The sequence below is a fragment of the Solanum stenotomum genome, chromosome 3 (genome assembly GCF_019186545.1).
Source record: "Solanum stenotomum isolate F172 chromosome 3, ASM1918654v1, whole genome shotgun sequence".
Classification (NCBI taxonomy): Eukaryota; Viridiplantae; Streptophyta; class Magnoliopsida; order Solanales; family Solanaceae; genus Solanum; species Solanum stenotomum.
This window is the reverse complement of record NC_064284.1, coordinates 15,655,964-15,676,696: the sequence shown is the minus strand read 5'-3', so window position 1 is coordinate 15,676,696 and position 20,733 is coordinate 15,655,964. Positions and strand designations below refer to the sequence as shown.

At 34.5% G+C, this 20,733-nt stretch overlaps 1 protein-coding gene across 1 annotated transcript; it reads right to left on the bottom strand.

Annotated features, from left to right (window-relative positions):
• Positions 1–462: 462 nt before the first annotated feature.
• LOC125857988 (protein EXPORTIN 1A) lies at positions 463–16,360 on the bottom strand. Its single transcript, XM_049537646.1, has 32 exons — positions 16,035–16,360; positions 13,843–13,959; positions 12,669–12,761; positions 12,480–12,551; positions 12,207–12,314; positions 12,038–12,120; positions 11,109–11,247; positions 10,920–10,988; positions 10,746–10,823; positions 9,281–9,343; positions 9,160–9,204; positions 8,935–9,042; positions 8,758–8,859; positions 8,467–8,670; positions 8,226–8,285; positions 7,525–7,635; positions 7,213–7,310; positions 6,867–6,975; positions 6,414–6,479; positions 6,214–6,312; positions 5,828–5,908; positions 5,551–5,640; positions 4,303–4,388; positions 4,044–4,124; positions 3,788–3,970; positions 3,594–3,660; positions 2,955–3,065; positions 2,725–2,832; positions 2,503–2,640; positions 2,298–2,429; positions 2,103–2,207; positions 463–1,016 (listed from the first exon to the last, which is right to left on the bottom strand). Exons 1-32 carry the CDS (start codon positions 16,131–16,133, stop codon positions 894–896), a joined length of 3,228 nt encoding a protein of 1,075 aa, XP_049393603.1. The 5' UTR covers positions 16,134–16,360; the 3' UTR covers positions 463–893.
• Positions 16,361–20,733: the final 4,373 nt, after the last annotated feature.

The window sequence follows — 20,733 nt, the reverse complement described above, 5'->3', positions numbered from 1 at the left end:
TAAACAGACAGCGGAAAAAGGGAAGAATAAAAAAAGCACGTCAACCGTAGAGGTGTTTCAGCAAGAACGAAGCAAATAAAATAAAATAATCTATGCTCTTTAACTGTTTTTCTTTTTAATCCTTTATGAGCAACATCCAGCGGCAATGTTGCGTAATGAAACAGAGAACATGGAATGGCTCTGTTGTTTTGCACGCCTACAGAGAGACTCCAAAAGTACCGACGCTCAATCGAAAAAAAGAGCAATCAACGATATGCTTAACTCATGCCCAGGAATCCGTAACACAGAGAGAGGACTGACTCTCCCGCCCCTTTGACAGCAATCCTGCACTTGACGTTGGATCTCCTCATTGGAAAATGGGGATAAGCCAGAAGTCGCCCTAAAGTTTGATGACAATTCAGAAATGGCATTCATTGATACATTTCCAACGAAGCCAGATATACCAGTAACAAGGCAATAATTAAAAATCATACTTCTGCATATTGTGTAAAAATACACCACCGTTGTCCACCAAAAACCAAAAATGATTACTGCACAACCGGCCAATGCCTGTATACATTAATAAACCTACTCTCGAAGGCAGATGTCGAGGTCAACTAAATAATCCATCAATTCCTCTAGCCAACTACAGTATCGAAAATGAAACCATGAATGTCCATACACATGTTGTATTCCTAGATTAGGATCTAACTACCTAGACCCAGCCAACACTTTCCTTGAATCACTGCCACAAGACCGAGAGATCACTTTCAGTACTAATGTGCGAATTTTTGCAACACAACAGAACTTGAAAAAAAAAATTAGGATGTGCTGGCCACTAAAGTTTGTGATTTAACACTCCAAGCACCCACACCGCCTTCAGGGGTATAAACGGGTATATGTGAATGTGAATCTCATGAATCCACCATTTCATCTTGTATCTCGTTGGGTGCAATTAGACCAGGAATAGAACGCATCCGCTGACGTTCCCTCTCTCTCTGAGCAGCTGCTTCCTCGGCATAAAGGTCCTTATTGTCCTGCAGGAAAAGTGAAGAATCCAAGTGAGTTAAGTGGGTACAAAAAACAGCTAAATACCAGAAAATATGAATAAGCTAGTTAATAACATCAGCATGTCACACTAATAAGACCAAGAAAATATTAGACTAAAAGGCCCAGAACTCATGAGGAAGCAATTCATCTCTATATCCAAAACTTCTGAAAGGAAAGGGGTTAAAACTAATGACATTTGTTCAACTTTTCACCTTAGGAAGAAAAAAAACTGCGCCTGCATAAATGGAAGAAAGAAAAAAGTTTGCCAAAAAATTACAGATAAAAAAGAGCTATTGCCAAAAATTGTTCTTAGAATAAGTGGTTTTAGGGTACTTGTTAGAGAAGAACTTCCACTCAAAATCCTCAGAGAGCTTCAAAAATAACCACAACTATTCAAGCAAATTTTCCTTTTTCACAAACTTCTTTTCCCCTTTTTTTTACAAAAACTTTTTCCTAAGTCATCCCACAGGCTCAGATCTGAGCTAGCATGTTGCTAGGAACTCACAATATGACCTACATCTGTAAATAAGCCATGGTAAAACCCAACACAGATGCTAATAATTCAGAGTTTTTATGACAAATATTCATCTATGAAGTACATGAATTTGTAGACATAGGGTAGAAAAAGTAGCACGTAAATTGATGTAGAACTCACAATATGACTATGGTTGCAAACAATGACAAAATAAGACAAGCTAAAGCTAGACACAATTATTAGCATACAGATTAAACAAATGACCTGGCATACAGATTAAACAAAATTACAAAACATGAACTTTTTATTTGTTGGGGAAACATGTGAAGCCAGTGGCATTGATTTACTTTTTTGGGGGAATTTGAGAAAAAACAGGTAATGAATTGGATTAAACCTTCCTAAAACTTGAAAAAAAAATAATCTTTTTAAGGATATTGCTTGCCATTACGCCCCAAAAACAAAGTATTGACAATCTATTAGGTTCTGCCGTGGAGCATGTACATACAGGAAGAGGGTAGAGAAATAGAAGACCTTCACACACACCCAACCCAAACAAACAAAGAAATCTTGGAACAAATGGTCTACTTGTAACACTAACCTGAGCAGAGAACTCTTTCGATTGCACAAGGAAGTCCCTTATGTGATTCTTGAATGTGGGAAGGTCATTTGTTGAATCAAATAGCCCACTGACAAATTGAGTCACCTGAAAAAAGAGCAAACCATCACTAACATCTAAATTAAAAATATATACAAATTGACATGAAAAAACATCATGCAAAACTTGTGCTCATACTTCAGCAGAGGTCATGTTGGGGAAGGATGTACTAAGAAGCTTAATGGTGTATTCGCGAACAAATTCAACATTATTTGGATATGAAACAGGCACTGTCGATGCATCCCATAGCGGCTCAGATAACATAACTACCTGAAATCATAGCACTATGTTACAAGAAAATACTAGTACACTAGGAAAACCAATCTGTTAGGTAGACACATACCATGCAAAACAAATGCTGTAGCACCAATACATGCAATTTAAACCCAGGCTTATGAAACGTATCTGTCAGAACAGCAAAAATTTCTTGCTCGATCGTCAAATAGTAAGTCCTATAAAACTGGTTAGCGAACTCAGAATTCTGCCATGAGAGAAGAAACTGTTAGACCTCCACCACATATGTTGAACATGAACAATCAATCTAATGGCTAACAAAATAAAGCACCTGAAAATTTTTCAGCATTGCCAGCAAAAGATTAAGCCCGGTTTCAGCAATGTTCCTCTCAGTGTGCCGAAAAGCCCATATTATAGAATCCATGACAAGTTTTAATTGCTGATCAAAATTCAGGAGAAAATGAGATCTATCATAAGTTCATCCAGACATTCTAAATGCAAGCTTCATAAACTAGAATTGGTGGTCCATACATTACACGAAGAGCAGGAAAAAATACATACCTCACTCGACAGCCGTATTAAAGCAGCAAAACAATGAGTAGCAATTGCACGAAGTAATGAGAAGAACTTGAGCCGATGCTCTGGATAATCTTCAAAGTTCTTTGTGATCATCTGTTGTACATAAAATGAATTCATCAAACAGATCATGTGAGATCACGGTGATTAACTTGCCAGATGTTTATTGAAGTAACCAAATTATCTCTAAAGCATATTACAGTCCATTGTTATGTCACCCTGGATAGGGGAAACAAACAACCGTATTGCCTGTAAAAACTGCTTGAAATAAACGCAGGTAAAGACTCCAAAAACAGATACAAATGCATGTATAAAGAAACGGAATAAAGAACTTTCAATCAAATAAATGAGGAAGGAGAATAGTATCACCAAATTAATACCTAAAACAAATACATCTATAAGCTTCATGAGAAGATGGAGCAATGCAACATTGCAGAAATAGGAATGCCCTTTATCAAACAAGTAGCTTATGCAGGAATTTTTTTAGTCAAATAATGACGAGGATGGCATTTGGAACAGAGGCATAGTTGGTGTAATATTGGGATGACTTAATATAAAAAGAAGAGGCTACATATTAACTACTAAACAATAGAAGTGAACTCGGAAAAATGGGGGGAAACAAACCTCCAGAGTACACTGGAAAGCAGCTTCAAATATTCGAGGGACATCCTCAATCATAGCACCCTTGTACCTAACAAGAAAAATGTTAGACACAGAAATAGGTGTACCATGAGAATATGGACAAAATTGGCACATAGCAGAGATTCCTGGACATCTTAATCTTTGGAGCAGACCTTTTTTTGGGGGGGGTAGCTTACTTGTTTATAATTGTAGCAAAGAGCGAGAGAACTTCAGATTCCCTAGCATCAGGCACATTCCTTGCATAGTCACCTAAAACTGGGTCCATCATTGGCGGCACAAATTGTTTTCCGATGTGTGGTTGATCTTCAGCCTTGTCCAAAAATGTTTCAATAAGCTTTAATGTTTCCCTTTTAACCGAGCTGCCACACATCACATGTGTAAGAAGATGCATCTTAAGCTGGCAAGAAAAGGAAAAAAAAAAATGTAACTTACCGCAAGAGTTTCACAATGGATGTCCTTGAGGCATAGGGCCCTCCTTGTGCAATGCTTGTAGATATAAGCTCACTGTACATTCTGCAACAGAAAAGGTTCACAAAAAAATCACAAAAACCCAATAATTGTCGAAAAGTGGGAATATAATGGTACAGGTGACCACCTAAACACCAAATACATGCAATCAAGTTATAACGAGACATCTAAATATTTTGAAAACAAAAATCAAATAAAGAAAAAGAAAGTATGATACCAATACCTATAAACATTGAGCATGTCCAAGAAGATCAGAGTAATTTGAGGTAAGAAATAAGTTCCAAGTGAGCTAGCAGCACTAGTATTTGTCTGCAAGGCAAAAAAAATGAACCAGAACCTCATGCTCAGAATAGGAGGATTTTAATGCAAAAGGTATTGCTGAGTAGGATAACATTCTAAACAAAACAGGATACAAAGACTGATTGCCAAGACTCTGTGATCCCAGCACAAGCCACATGATTTGATTGACGTTTGAAGTAATAAACAAAGTTGTAAAATACTGATTTGCAAATAACATGTATGTCCAAATGCCTACTAAATTTAGTTTAAAAAGAAATATAAAAGGAATAGAGACTACTTATGAGAACCTGCAATAGCAAGCCCAGATATAGTGTAGCTAGCTTGTGCAATAAATCCTAGTTAATATCCTGTCATAAAGACATGACAAACATACTACATTTTGCGACTACATAGTATTCAACGTAGAAACTCTTAACATGTGGTTAAACTTAAACTGGCATGCTTCGAGTCTAAATCACCAAAGGTTTTTTTACGAAAAATAAATCACCAAAGTTAATACTCAATTATTTGAAAGCAAATTAGCCTCGAAATATTGTTATTTTTAAACTGGTAAAAGAGCCTTGAAATAATATTGTTTTTTAACTTAATATTAAAAGGAAAAAAGAACATCCTTGACATTTTGGTTTTATTAAATGATAAGATATTACAAAATGAAGCACAAAGTTTGTGCCAAATTGCATGCAAATCAGTCACTTTACATCATAGTAAGAAGCTGAGGAAATCTAACATTCTACCTACTGTATTAACATCTTCTAGTCTACACCAAAAATCCAAAGACATACATTTCTATTTCAATATATGTATATTTTCACATTCTCTTTCAAAAATTGTTGATTTCTTTTCTTCCAAATAACCCGCCATATGCAGAAAGAACTGAAATGTTGTTTTAAAAACTGTTAAAGGGGCTTTGAAATAGATTTTTTTATAAAAAAAAACTCAAACCAAAGGCCTACATAGAAATAATAAGAAAGCAATGCTTGACGAAAGTAAATAGGAGGTTCGAACTTGTAAACCTCTTCAAATTAAAGGAACGGCTTAACCGCTGGACCAAGAATGCATATCTGATAGGTGCTGATATTCGATATTATACTATGTTTATCTTCAAATATCATTCATCACCCAATACTTAATGAAATATTCTGAAGTAGCGGTGACGGATATAAAAGGTAACCTGCAATATATTTAGAACAGCTCGAATAACATCTTGATCTTTCAGGTAGTCCACACTTTGCCGTGCTTGTCCTATAATTTCATTCCATCTCTGTAAAAATTAAATGTTCATAAGCCACAATAATATGTAGTGTAAACTCCATGAGTAATCTTATGTGGCGCCACCAATGAAGGCAAAAAAAGATATTAGTATGAAAAAACAGATGAATAAACAAACAAATGATGTATAGCATCCAAATACATCTAATCTAGACCATATGTTAGTAGTAGCCGCTTACCTGATTTGGAAGCTCCATCAACCTCTGCAGATACTCATCTCTTTTTTGGGGATCAGGTTCTGCTTGAATCATTTGACCAACCTAGTAAAAGGACACAGAAACCCTTTCAGCATAAAAGATTAAGTCCTATTCCTCAGTTTCCATTTTGAATCTTCTTAAGTTGGTTTTGAAAAGAAAAACACATTTCTATATTTTTGGAAAGTCTTCAACTTAAATCATTCCATTTTACCCTTTAATGACTTTAAGAATGTGCCAAAAGTCTTTCATTTTAAAACTTAGTGCCCAGTCAAATACCGCCATATAGAACAAGGCAGAGGCAATTTAAAACATCTAAAGAAACAAATAAAAAGAAATGAAATTTATTCACTAGAACAAAAAACTCTTACAGATTCGTAGAAGGTATGAATCTGATGAGGTTCTAAATCTGCAATGGTTGTGGGAAGAGTGGTTAAAAGTTCTGAAACAAATGGCTCATTTTCTCCAACCTGAGAACAAGACAGTAAACAGTACCAGATCAGTGTTCAGTCATTTTTTCACCCTTGTATCTTCAGAAGAAACTGATGCTATTGACAAAATATTCTATTACCTGGACTACAACGAACTTGCGCTTGCATTTCTGAACAATTTTCAAAAATGTATCACAAGCCATATCCTAGAGAAAAGAGACAGAAGGTCCTCAGGAACAGGAATGATGGCACCACAATGAACAATAGCATATAAGCACAAGAAAATAGTTGATTGCAGTCCAGTGTTTTAGGCCATAACGTGAAACAAGTACTTGAACACTCAGTGTGCAAGTCATTTCATCACCTATTTGGCGACCCAATGCCAATAAACAAGGAAAGACCTGATTACGGATACCACATGGCATAATTCCATAGGACTCCACAATGAAATCACCAAATGATCACCAATTGTATACGCCACAACAATTGGCAATAAGTGAACCAACCACTCAGTAACTAGAGGGCAAAGCAAATTCCGACGAGGATAAACAGTAAAACAGCAGCTGAAAGCTAAATCATTAAGAAGTAGTAACCTGCACTCCAGGATGTGTTTCATGCATGAACTCGAACAATTTGTTCACAACAGTCTTCAAGAACTTCCAATGAGCTCTCAAAAATCTAGGATATTGCCCAACAACATACCTGGCAGTTGATCAAAACAAATTGTGACAACATTTCTTAATTGAAAGAATACAGAGTAGCTGTATGTCATACACCATCTATAAAATTTAGTAAAAGCAGCATTCTGGAGAAGATTAGATTTGTAATTTTTTGAGAGAGGTAATTGTAAAACAATGAATAATGTCGAATTAGATGCACTGGAAAACTTCTGGCAAAGAAAATAAAAACTGGCAAACGACAATGACATCACATCCATACATTATATTGCTTGCAATTACGGCCTTGTTGTCTTTTCCTTTCGTGATTTCACATAGGTTAAGCAAATCGCGTATCACCATGACAAGGAATCTGTTCTCCTGCCAAAGTGAACACAAGGAAAAATGTGAAAAATCAAGATCTTAGCACTCAAATGATAGAAAAATTTGGTAGTATTGTTCAGTTTACAGCAAGAAAATAAAGATGCACATAGAAAACTTCAGTAAAAATGACAGCATGAAACAGCAGTTAGGATGTTCTCTTGAATCTTGAAAGCAAAAAAGTTGCACAACCAAACTAATATAAGCAAAATACCTGCTCCTCCACCATCGACCCAGATATGGAACCAATTGCCCAACATAATGTATTTAGATTGTTCCACGACCAGTCCTCGCCATTGAGTTGGTTGCTAAGTTTCTTCAGCATCTGAGCGATACACGAATATGAAATCTTAATGAACCTCGAAAATTAGCAATTGTCCACCATGAAACATTTTTGCCCGAAACACCGTGTCAAAGAAAAGTAGTAGTAGCTAACAGCACTTGGAACAAAATCAACAAACTTCAATCGCAAGTAAAGGTTAATCAAGCCAGAAGCAATTAGCAACAGCACTTGAAAGTAGGTTGAAGATAAATAAATGAACAGCTTAACTATAACTAGGTCGTTGGAAGCCTGGAATATAAGACAAGTTGCAATTAACCAAAAGGCAATAGAAATTGCTAAGACCTCCTATACTGTAGTTTGCAAATAAGGATAGAAGCGTCATCTCGACTAATTCTTCAGCAGATCAGGGATTTATGCATTTAAGAGCTCTCCAGCAATTAGCCATAAAATCACCATAATTGAGAAACCCAAACCATCTATTTCTAGAGTTAACTCTTTGATGCTAATTAGCCATCCAGAAAAGTACGGTATGAAAATTCAGAACCGATACAAGCTTAAAGAACATTTAGCATGCTACTTCAACTACATTTATTCAAGTCACGACAAATTTGATGGCTTTAAAGGAAGTGTACCTGCTTTTCAGTATCGTCATGATCAAGATGTGACAAGTAGATCAGAGTTTCCCTCATGATCTGCAAAATTTAACAACATCAAACACTTAAAAGAGGACCCAACATTGCAAAACAAGAATCAGGCAAAATGCATTCCGCCAAATATAACATGCATCTCTTAAATTTACTCCAACACAACAAGATCCAAAGAATGTCAATCAAATTCAACAGGTTATTCTGTAAGAACTAACAAAATAGATACCTTGTATTGCACAAGGACGTCATTGTCCTTCATTGTTTCACGGACAATGTTCCCATTTTCATCTTCGACAATGAGAACTTCTTCAGGTTTTGCCATGCGAGATATCATAAGTAACCTCAACTTGGACATTGGACCAGAATAAAGTTGTCTCCTCTGCATAAGTTGCGCTCCAAGACCATCATTCATGCCAGAAAGCAGTGGCATCTGCTTAATTAACACAAAAGACTTGCACATGAGCAGTTTGGTTTTTGGAGAGTTCTAGGCAAAAAGGATCCAGGTGCCTTGTCATACCTGAAGCCCCATCAGGTTTGCAGTCATTGCAGGATTATCAAGATTATGATGTGCTGCTTCAAACAGCTCAAGAACTAAGGAATTCCAGTAGTCCAAGCAAACCTGCCAACCCACACCTTAGCAATCACACACTACCGAGAAAGTTTTTGAATCACAAATAAACAGTGGCGGCAATACCTTAAAAACCTCTGTATCATCCACATACGAGATATTAATAAGATACTCAAGTCCCAACAAGAGGGCACTTATATTCTCTTGTGATGATTCTAGCACACGTATATGAGACTGCATACAAAGTAACTTGTAAGAGACAACGCTGACTACTACATTCCAAAATCATATTGCCAATACACAACTTCAAAGTGTATGTTCTCATGTCGTAAACACAGTAAAGAAGCTTGCCTTAAAAAATGATGTAAAAAACAGAGCCAGATTCTGAATGAATGCCTGGATAAAGGAAAGAGAAACATCAGTTTACAAGTGAATGCAACCGTAAACTAACAATTCACTGTCTCAAACAAACCTGTTCTTCGTTGCTTCCATTTGCATACGCCTCTGGAATGTTTGTATTAACTGGAAGAACACTCTATACATGTGAAGAAAAACCATCAGATAATGAGCACAATAGCACAACCATAACTAGCCAAACATTAAGGTATAACTAAACAGCCTATATCAACAACACTATCACCTAGAATGGCAGATGAATCAAGTTCTACTGCAAGTTTGGGCATTTTGATTAAGCGACTGAGTCTACAGCAAATTTACAACTTAGGTATCACAATAACTCTATCCTTCGGCAAATTGAATGTGATGTTTTACTAAATCCAAATAGAACAGCAAACTCAAACACATCATAGCATCTTCCAAAGGACAAAGTCGACACAGACAAAAGTAACTAGACAAGACTAGAATGAGCAATTTAAAGAGGGCCTTCATTCTGATAGCAATAGAACAATAACCTAGTCAAATAAGCTGTACCACCTTTGCTTTAACCATTGTCCTAGAAAAGAATTGAGGGATCATTTGGTGCGAGGGATAAAAATAAATAGTCATGGGATAAAAAAAATTGTGTCTTGTTTGGTTGCCAAGTTTGGGATAACTTATCCCACCATTTATACCATAGTGATGGGATAAGTTATCCAAGGATAGCTTATCTCAGGGATAACTTGTTCCCAACCAAACGACCCCTGAAAGTTTCACATAACTCCTACTTAGATTATACAACGCTTATGATAAGTGATGGTTCCACAGCTGTTCCGAGACAGACCGTATACAAATGTTATACATATTAGTAAACAAACCTAGACAATGATATGGTTCACGGCGGACGACACCAAACTATTCAACTTCCCCATGTAATATATCCATATTGTCCACTATTATCAGACCAAATTTCCTCTTTGCAGTATGTCAGTGATAGAATGTCCTCCACAAAGGTTTTCACAAGACTAACATTCACCTTTAGAATATTCAAATTTATAAATTAAAAAAAGACTATCTATTCATTCGGCACAAGGTCAACTAGCAACCCTCTAAAGTCCATGGGAAAAATTAAACAACAGATATATTTGTCTACAGTGCTAAAGAAAATAGAAGGCATTCACAAAGGGTGTGGTTGATACACAAATAAGGAGAAAAAGACACTTCCTGTCATCAATTCATACAACTCTTCAAAATTTGACACACGGAGAAGCTTATGTAATTCTTCTAATAACTTGTACCAATGTCAAGACCAAGCAACCAATTCCAGGGAAAAACTCTCTTAAGGCTCAATTGAAAAACAAAGAGAAGGGTTGGCTAGATTCTGAATAAAACCAAATAGCCTTACCCTGCTCAAAAATACAAATCCACTGTTAACTGTCACAAAGTTGACAGAGAAACTAAATACAGCTATACAACGATTAACCATAGACTGATTCCATCTATGGTACACTCTTGAACCAGTTAAATAAGAACAAAGCAACATCAAGGATTAATTAGCTCACCTGCAACTGCCCCATGAATATGGTGTACATCTTGACATACTGTTCGTTATAAAAATCCCCAAAATTAAGGGCAGCAACCTGCATATTAACACAGAAACCAAAAAGTATACTGAATAACTACGGATCAATTTTACTGTTAAAAGAAACTCTAGTAGAGATCTTGTCATTATATACCTCTGTTAGACACTGAAGTGTTAGATTGCGATAAGATGGCATGGGGAAAAATTTAAGCAGTATTTCCAACTGTAATATGAAAAGACACAAGTCAGGCAGCACTCCTCAAACACGTCTGTATTAAGACAGCAAATTGTAGAACATGCTTCAATTAAAAAGATAAATGATAAGCAACCGAGAAATACAAACCAGTGTTGATTCAAAAATATAGCCAAGTGGAATCCATGAAAGGAAAGCATGCAGTGTAGCAAGCGTAGCCCTGATGAGCTCAGTTCTGTGGGATACTGATAGCACATACAAGCATAGCTCATGGATGAGTTGAAACTCGCTGTAAACAAAGGAACCAATGTCTTAGAAAGAAAAGTTTTAATTTATAAAAGGAAAGGAAGATATCTGACCATAATTCAAATGTGTGTAAAGATTATATTAGAAGACCCTCTTCTTTGAAATTATAAAAGGAGCTCTAAAATCCATACGGTGTATAGAATCTTTTAATTCACAAGTCAAAACCGCCTGTTTCACCCAAGCATAGTAGAAATAACCAGGTTTTAATCACATTCAGTGCTTCAAAAATATAATTTTAAAAAAAAAACAGCAGGAAAGAACAAGCCAGTACAAGCCAAAAGAATAAAATACTCAAACAGAAAAACAAAATGCTACACAAGCTCAAGCATTTATCAGAAAGGAAGAGAACCAAATAAATTTAAGTAGATAATCTTTCTTTCATAGAATGGAAAAGTATTTTCTACTGAGCCACAGTCTGGAAAAGTATTTTATACCTGAGCCACAAAGTTTCACCAAAACAGTGACAACTCTTTATATACTATTTTCTTTCTTACTTTAGAGAACTCTTCAGTCTTCACATCCTATTTTCTCTGGCAGCCAACCAAAGGGAAGTTCCAACAGTTCGGATTTCTCTACCATTTCCCTAATTCAACTTAGTTCCTTCTCATCTATTTTACCGATTTTCAAAATGGTAAATGGTTTCTAGACTCTACTCAACATCAGTATGTCAAAGCCAATATTTGAGGTTATCCCATATCAAACAATCCTATGTGGAAAAAATCCCAAGTTAAAAATTAAACCAAAAAGAAACTCATACAGATATAGAATTGTACCTGTTTAAAGATTGTTTGAGCTCCTTGATCTTTTGTTGAGTCATTTCACCCCTTGAGAAATCGAAAACCTCCTCGCTGAGAAGCTGAAGATAGTAGTTTCAAGTTATCAAGGTGTACTTGATTCTAATGTTTTCATTGGAAGATGGAATGAAGATGTAGAGAAACCTACCTTCAATATCGCCATGCAGTTTTCACATATTGTTTCGCTTGTCTTTGCAGCCGCAACTAAGTCAGGAATGAAGCTTCGCCATCTTGCAGGCCACTCGTGCTTCAAAATCTGAAAATATAAATGCCAAGAAAAAAATGAATTCTGAAAGACCCTTCAACTTCATGTGTAACTAACACGAGTCACAATCAATGATAATGAGGGTGCTGTGTGTGTGGCTCAGTCTACGTGTGTGTTCCTTTTTGATAAAGAGAGTGTTGTAGGTATTAAGAGTACCTGAACCAAAATTATGTTAAGCTTGCTAATATACAGCCTTTCCCGCCGGAGAGATGCTTCATCACTGGAAAGCTGAGCTCAATATAGGGATAAGCATAAATGACTCAGTTAATAAAATCCATGGAAACAAAAATTAATTCAAGGTCCAAAAAAAGTTGAAGAGAAATAACAAGAAATGCGTAGTTGTACCTTCACAATAACTTCAGAAATATAATTTTTCATTCCATCTCGTTGTTCGACAGGCAATGCATTCCATCTATACTTTATTACACCTTCTAGAACCTGCAGGGTGAAGACAGTTAAATATCTTACTCAACTTTCTGCCATATATAACTAAACTAGAAGTCCCAAACAAACATAGAAAAAGAACTGAAACAAAACAACAGTTCTTTTTTTTTTGAACAGTTGCACAATAAACACCACCTGACAGCATCTCTATCTTGTTACTCCCTCCGTTTCAAATTGATTGTCAAGTTGCTTTGGCACAGAGTTTACGAAAGTAGAGAAGACTTCTGAATCTTGTGCTCATAAACTAAAGATATGTTGAATGTATCAAAATGTCTTTTAGTTTTGTAGTCTTAAAGTGCCAAGTGAAAAGTTACCAAAAAGGGAAAGAGGCATTCCTTTTCAACGGACTAAAAGGGGAAGTAGGGCAAACAAATCGAAACAGAGTTAAGTAGTTGTTAATACTCAAGACACAACTTTAGCATTCTGCTCCACATTATTTTCCAAAAAACAAATTACTCAATTTAAACTTCCCAATTTTCAAAAAAGTTTCTATTTGGGTTGTCAGCCCTCCCGCCTTATCTCCACAGTCCAAAAATAATTCTTGAACTTCACGGTCAGCTTAAATAGTGATAATTTCATACTCCCTTTGACTCAATTTATATGACACGCTTTCCTTTTTAGTTGGTTCAAAAAGAAAGACACATTTCCTTAGTTGACAAATATTTAATGACACTAACAAGATTTTACCCATCTTGGGTCCTGCTTATACAAAAAGTCCATAAAGATATGCTTTTCAAGGGTAATTTTGGAACATTGCTGAGTCTTTCCATATTTCTTAAGCTCGGTGTCCAGTCAAACTACATCACATAAGTGGGGACAGACTACGGAGGGAGTACGTGAATTACTTTTTTCACTTGTATCAGTCAAAGTCACCCTTACCAAAGAAAACATTAATCACAGTTAAACAGTTATGTTTAAAGCAATCTCAATCCTAGTTAAACACTGATACTAAAAATAAAACACTAATCACAGTATAACAGTTAAACAATCTCAACCACATTTAAACACTGATACTTAAATTGAATAAAAGAGTCATAGCTGCAAGTTCAACATCACAAAGTACTGTAAAACTGACCTGCAAAGAGAAAAACTTAGTATTCAGGCTTTGTGTGCTCGATAGAATGTGAACCACTTGAAGCCACATATCTGGGTTATTTTGCAAATCACGCAAAATATGGTCCGCTGCAGCTCTCTGCAAAGCAATACATATAGTATATGATTAACATAAGAACAGTGGAAATGTTTCCAAACCTAGGCCTGACTGTTCAACAGAAGAATCATCAGCAGTGATAACATAGCAAACCAATTGACAAGCTGTATATATGATCCTTCAGGGCTAAGCCATCTTTTGGTTATTCTCTACGGTTGTTCATCATAATAGTTCCTTTTATCCCCAAAAAGTTTAATCTGTAATCTACATATTTAATTTGGAACAACAAACACTTTTTTTATGACAAGAGAAACCCACAGCCACCAACCTTTGGGTGCGCATAGGTAAAACCCCCGCTCCTATGCAATAGCTCACAAACCAAACAAAAGAGGTAACCCGCACTAGGCAACCCGGAAAAACAACAGCAAACACTTGAGATTTCTTTTCTTCCGAGTCTAGCAGGAAATTGAGGGGTCCTCATAAATATCTGGTGGCCAATATAAACAGATGCAAAACAGCAAAAGTCACATTAAATGCCAGATGGAAGTTTATAACACTTACCACTACCATTATTATTATTATTATTGTAATCCAGATGGAAGTTTCTATGGCTTATCACTATCACTGTTATTATTGTAATCCAGATGGAAGTTTATATCGCTTTACACTGTCATTAATGTTACTGTAATCCAGATGGAAGTTTCTAACTTTCAGCTACCATTATTGTTATTGTAATCCAGATGGAAGGTGTATCTCACTTATCATTATCACTATTGTTATTGCAAACCAGGTGGAAGTTTCTATCGCCTACTGATACCATTGTTATTGTAATCCAGATGGAAGCTTCTATTGCTCTCACTATCACAATTATTATTGTAATCCAGATGGAAGTTTCTATGGCTTATCACTATCGCTATTGTAATCCAGATGGAAGTTCCTATTGCTTACCACCATCCCTATTGCTATGGTAATCAAGTCTTTGAAATATTATTGTGACTTGGCTAGCAATGAGAACAAAGATTTTGCGAGTTCCACTCCTCAAACTGAATCCTCTCGTGTATGAAACTGAATTGTTATTCACAGAATCACACTAAACACTCATAAATGATTTTTGCCTTTTTTTAAAAAAAAACTGATGCTTACTAATTCACAGAATATAGACCCTGTTATTCAATTGGTGGAACTACAGCTGTATAAAGCATTCAACTGAGCCTTATACAAAGCAAAAGTCAATAGACATCTTTTTTTTAAAGTGTTCTAGCAGCAACAAGTCATTATACACCGACAGGGTAACTAGTGCCATACTAGAGAACTGCTGAGTTAATTGTACAAGTACGAAAAAGGATGTACAGATCCCTCGCGTTTTTCTTTATACACGTAGCGGGTTTGAGAATCCTTCTAATATGCCACTATCTAACTATATTTACAATAATGAGATTAAAATGTGGGATACCACAGAGAAAGAACCGCCTACATCCAAAGCCTTCATTTTTTTTCATATGTAGGTGAGGACTTTCCCCCCTTCTCATGCAGATTTCTCTAACTCTTTCCTTTTCTTTAAACCTGGGGTGAGGGGCAAAAAAACTGTAACATTGTACATTCCAAGCATCTGAAACTACGAGTCCTCAGGAATTGAATAAACATTAGTCAATGTCTTGGTGACATCAACGAGTTCAGCAAAAATTACAGGAATGGTTGTACATAAGCAATATAAATTCTTCAAATTCCCAAAAGGAAGTGACGCTTCCTTGTAACCTACAACAAACCTAATGTTGCACTTATTTTAAGTGCTTTTAGGCCAAAAATAGCTTTTAACCACATTTGGAAAATTAATTTAATCTAAAAGGATAAAAACAACACAAAAGCCGCTATGACTAAGTAAAAAACTAAAAGCCAGTCCAAACATAGTTCTTACAGCGCAACAAAAAAGTGAAAAAAAAAAAACGCATCCCCTATATAGAAAGAACGACGCCATTCTACTCAACTAAACACCAGCAATCATAAAAGTTAAAGTCATTCCAAGCCATCGAAAACGAAAAACAGAAAATTTAACCAGCAATTGTCAGATAAACCAGATAAATTGAACAAATGAAGAGCAACAGCAAAAATGCTCTCACCTCTTCCTTAGATCCGGTGCCATAGAAAGCAGCAACAGTAGCGTCAAGCAACGAAACATCAATGGGCTGGCTCAAATCTCTCAGCTTCTCCGCCGCCATGGTGAGAACGGACGAACAGAGTGATAAACCCTAGAAGTAATCACAAGCAAAGCAGTAAAACCCTAGAAACGAGAACGAAAACCCTAAGCAAAGAAAAAGTGAGCGCCTCAATTGTTAAAAAGGTGTTTTCAAAGATGTGGATTTTGTAAAAAACATGAGTTTCTAGAAAGAGGCCAAAAGGGGAGAAAACATAAACAGAGAGACAGCTTCAATTTGACGCAGAAAGAGTATATTGAGAAATAATAGGAGAGTAAATATATATACTACTATTACTAAAGAGGGATTTGGGGAAGTTAATTTTCAAGCGCTTTTCCCTCCTCTCTTTTCATTTTTTGTTTTTCATTTTTTGTTTTTTTTTAATTAGTGTGGGTGAGAGGAGTGTTTTTCGTAAGTATTCTTATATAATTTTTTGTTTTGGTTATATTTTGATTCGAGATTTGTCGGCAACCGCCATTTTATTTAGCAGAGCTTAGGTTTGTGTAGATTCTATGTTCTACGGATTTTACTGTGTGGAATTAGAGTAAATATTGTAATTCTTGGTTGTCGTTATTTGAAAGATTAGTGAAACATGAGTGTTGTGACTGGATTTAGCGTTGCAGCGTTATCTTCTTCTTTTTTCCGTCTGTGTTTTATGTTGAAGCTTGATTAATCTGAACCTGTGTATTATCGAGCTCATTTCTGAAGGTGTGATGTCAACATATTTTTTTTCATATTCATATTTAATTTAGTATACCGTATGCTTTGTAAGAAGCATGTACAATTCGAAAAGAGTTTTAATTGATCAAAAGAAGAATATACTTCGATTGAGCCAAGGTTTTGGAAGAAGATTGTATTTTTTTTCTTTTTGATTTTATCTTGAGATGAGGTTTATCATAAATTGTCATTTTACTTTTGAGGTAGAGCTTAGGTCTGCATACATTTAATTTTCCTCCAATTTCATCGTGTGAAATTATACTGGATATGTCATTGTTTTGTTATTTCATACGAGGTTAATGAAACATGGATGTTGCGACTGTTTTGAATATTGTTGTATTACTTATTTTTTTGCCCGGTGTTTGACATTTATAGTGAAATTTGAGTAATTTGAATTCGCGCATAATCAAGCTTATTTCTGGTGGCGATGATGTCAACACAAAGAAATTGTATTTGATTTTTTAATCTAGAAAGACATGCTTTGGAAGAAGCCTGTACTATTTGGTAGGGGGTTTTGATTGATCAAACGACAAATTTACTTCAATTTATAAGCACTTGGGGCACAGTCGTACATAACATAGAAACTACTTTGAAATAATGGATAACTTTAGCTAGAATAATGAGGCTGCAGCGAAACTCTAGAAGAGGATAAATCGGCCATATTAAAGTTACCCTCTCAAAAAAATCGTTTGATATTCAAAAAATTGTTAAACAACAGTCAGACAAATTTGTTGAGACTATACCGACAGCTAAAATGAACAAGAGCACAATCCTTAATCCAACGACCTTAAGAAGAGGGCCACTAGCGGGAATAGTTAATTCACACAGGGGCTTATCCGAAATAGCTTGGTTCACTTACTGTGTAAGATTATCTATTTCTAGAAATTTGATAACTTGAATCCTGGTGCTTGATACTCTGGCTCGAAAAAACTCTTGTAGTTATATAATGGGCCAAAAATCGAGGAATCAAGTATGAAGCCGTGAAGAAATAAGTTTATCCCAACCCCGATCGGCAGTTGCTAGGTTTTTTCATCTATTCTAAACTTTTTTCGATCTTCGGTCCGAGCTGTATAAGGCAAAAACTCACTGTACATATGGTTCGGAGGTCGAGCCTCCCCCCAGCAATAAGGGTGCGGCTTAGGTTAACTAACACAAAAAAATACAGTATACTCGACGATTGTCTTTCGGTTCCGAACTCCATATTAGAAAGGAGTGTTGTTGTTTGCGAAGTCTTAATCACATTGACGTATTTTTCATTCCATTTGTGGGAATGTATAGAGTCGAATTTAAACGTTTAAATTTTTAATTAAGAATGGAGGAATATCAATCATCTTACCATCACTCATGTTAGTATGTTCCTAACTTTTGATACATGAAACGAGGAAAAGTAGAGGTTTTGCTTCACTATTTTTTTATTTTTATTTTTAATTGATTATGATTTGTATTTATCAAATTCATTGCTCAAATGATAAAGACGTAACAAAAATTGGATATTGAATGTGGTATTTATTATCGCTTGAATGTTGCAATGTCGCATCACTTTTTTCGTCTGATATTTGACTTTCATGTCAAAATCTAATTAATTTGAATCCGTGTATTTTTGGACATGAATGTTAATGGACACGGGGATAGAGAGCAAGTGAAACGTGTCGTTCGAATGGAAGAAAAGATATCACCTATCAATTCATTTTTGGAGGCGATGCTATTAACATAAATTTATTCTACTCAAATTTATTTAAGAAAGATGTATGCGTTGGAATAAGCTTAAATAGTTTGGAAACAATTTTGATTGTTAAAAAAAACAATCTATTTCAACGGATAAAGACACGCGAACATACATAACATAAAATTACACTTTGAAATGGTAGACAAATAGCTAGAGCAACGAGTTCTACAGCGAACCGGATTACAAAAAAAGGAAAAATAGACCATACTATAATTGTCTTCTCGGGAGGTATGTTTGATATCTCAAAACTGCTAAGCAATTGTTGGACAAGTGGACAATGTTGGGTGAACCAATTTTTTTTTAATAGAGTCTGATCAAAATGTTGACTAAATAAACATTGAAACTTCTAACTAAGGATAGAAAAACACAAATCATCTTACTATAATCTATATTGGTATCTCTTGATAATACATATACTAGATAACCATATTTCTCCAGATTTGATTGTGTAAAGATAAACTATTTAGTATTTTTTTTACCTTTGAAATCAAACAAAATGTTCCTTAGCTTACTTCGTTGGCAAATAGATGACATCATTAAGTGGCATATAGTTATCTTTCTTTATTTTCTCAAAATGAAAACTCACTTGTTATTCGTCATTTCAGACCAATAATTATTTTAATCGATATTGTGATTTTTTTGACGTTAACTTCTAATTTGCCAGATATGTTTGTTCATGTGAATTTAATTAATTTCATTTTTTATTTTAATAATTATGATGTCTATGTCAGCTTGTGTTTATCAATTAATTACACATGATATGTATTACCTCTCATTAATACGAGTATCAAATAATTATATTTGACAAAGATCATTTATAAGAGAAAAAATCATATGATACTTTTACCTCTGTTGAATTTAAACATGAAAATATCTGATTCTCAGTCTATAACTTATTACCAAGTCACACTCGAAAGTTTTATGTAATAACATTGCCTTTCTTTATTTTAAATGCTTTTAAGTCAGAATAAAAATAAATTCAAATTCTAAAAGAAAATTTGAAGTGGATAAAATTGAGAGAACAAATAAATTACATGCTCTATTGCATTAAATAGTCACACTCGAAAGTTTTATGTAATAATATTGTCTTTATTTATTTTAAATGTTTTTAAATCGGAATAAAGATAAATTCAAATTCTAAAAGAAAATTTAAAGTGGATAAAAATTGAGAGAACAAATAAATTACATGTTCTTTGCATTAAATCGCCAACATGCAACTTCACATTTGAAACATTGATTCATAATTATAGGCCTGTCTTGTAATTATATTTTTAAAAAAGTCTTATAATTATGCTAATGAGAGAAAACCTTAGGACTCTTTGTAAATATTTTTTTTAACCATATATTTTAGGTTTCCTTAATTTTTAAAATATACCTTTTTCTTACCATATATTTTAGGATTCTTTAATTATTCATTTTTCTGATGCCTCTGTTCATATATTCTCCTTTTATCATATATTTTGGGACTTAATTATTAATTTTCCTAATATATCTATCATATCTTAATAATCAAATTTCCTAATACCTCTTCTCATATTTTTTCTCTTATTATATATTTTAGGACTCCTTAATTATTAATTTTCCTATTATATCCACCATATAATTTAATTATAATTTTTCCTAATATTCTACCATATATTTTAATTATTAATTTTCCCAATACCTCTTATCATATATTTCAGGACTCCTCAATTTCTAATTTTCCTAATATACCATATATATTAATTATAAATTTTTCTAATACTTCTTATCGTATATTTTTCTCTTATCATATATTTTAGAACTCCCTAATTATTAATTTTCCTAATATACCATATATCTTAATTATAAATTTTCCTAATACCTCTTATCATATATTTTAGAACTCCATAATTATTAATTTTCCTGATATATCTACCATATTTTTTAGGACTCCCTAATTATCATTTTTCCTAATATATCTACTATATATTTTAGGACTCCTTAATTCTAAATACTATAGAGATAATTAATTAGTAATTTGAGGAAAATAGTAAATAACAATTTCTTCTATTGTAGATATTTTAATGAAGGGCAAAAAGTCAGTTAACATTTCTAAGGAGCTTCATACATCTAATATAGTATCGATATATAAACATATAATTTAAACTGTTTGTTGATTTTTAAACTAATAATAAAAATATTCTTATTATTATGAAGGTT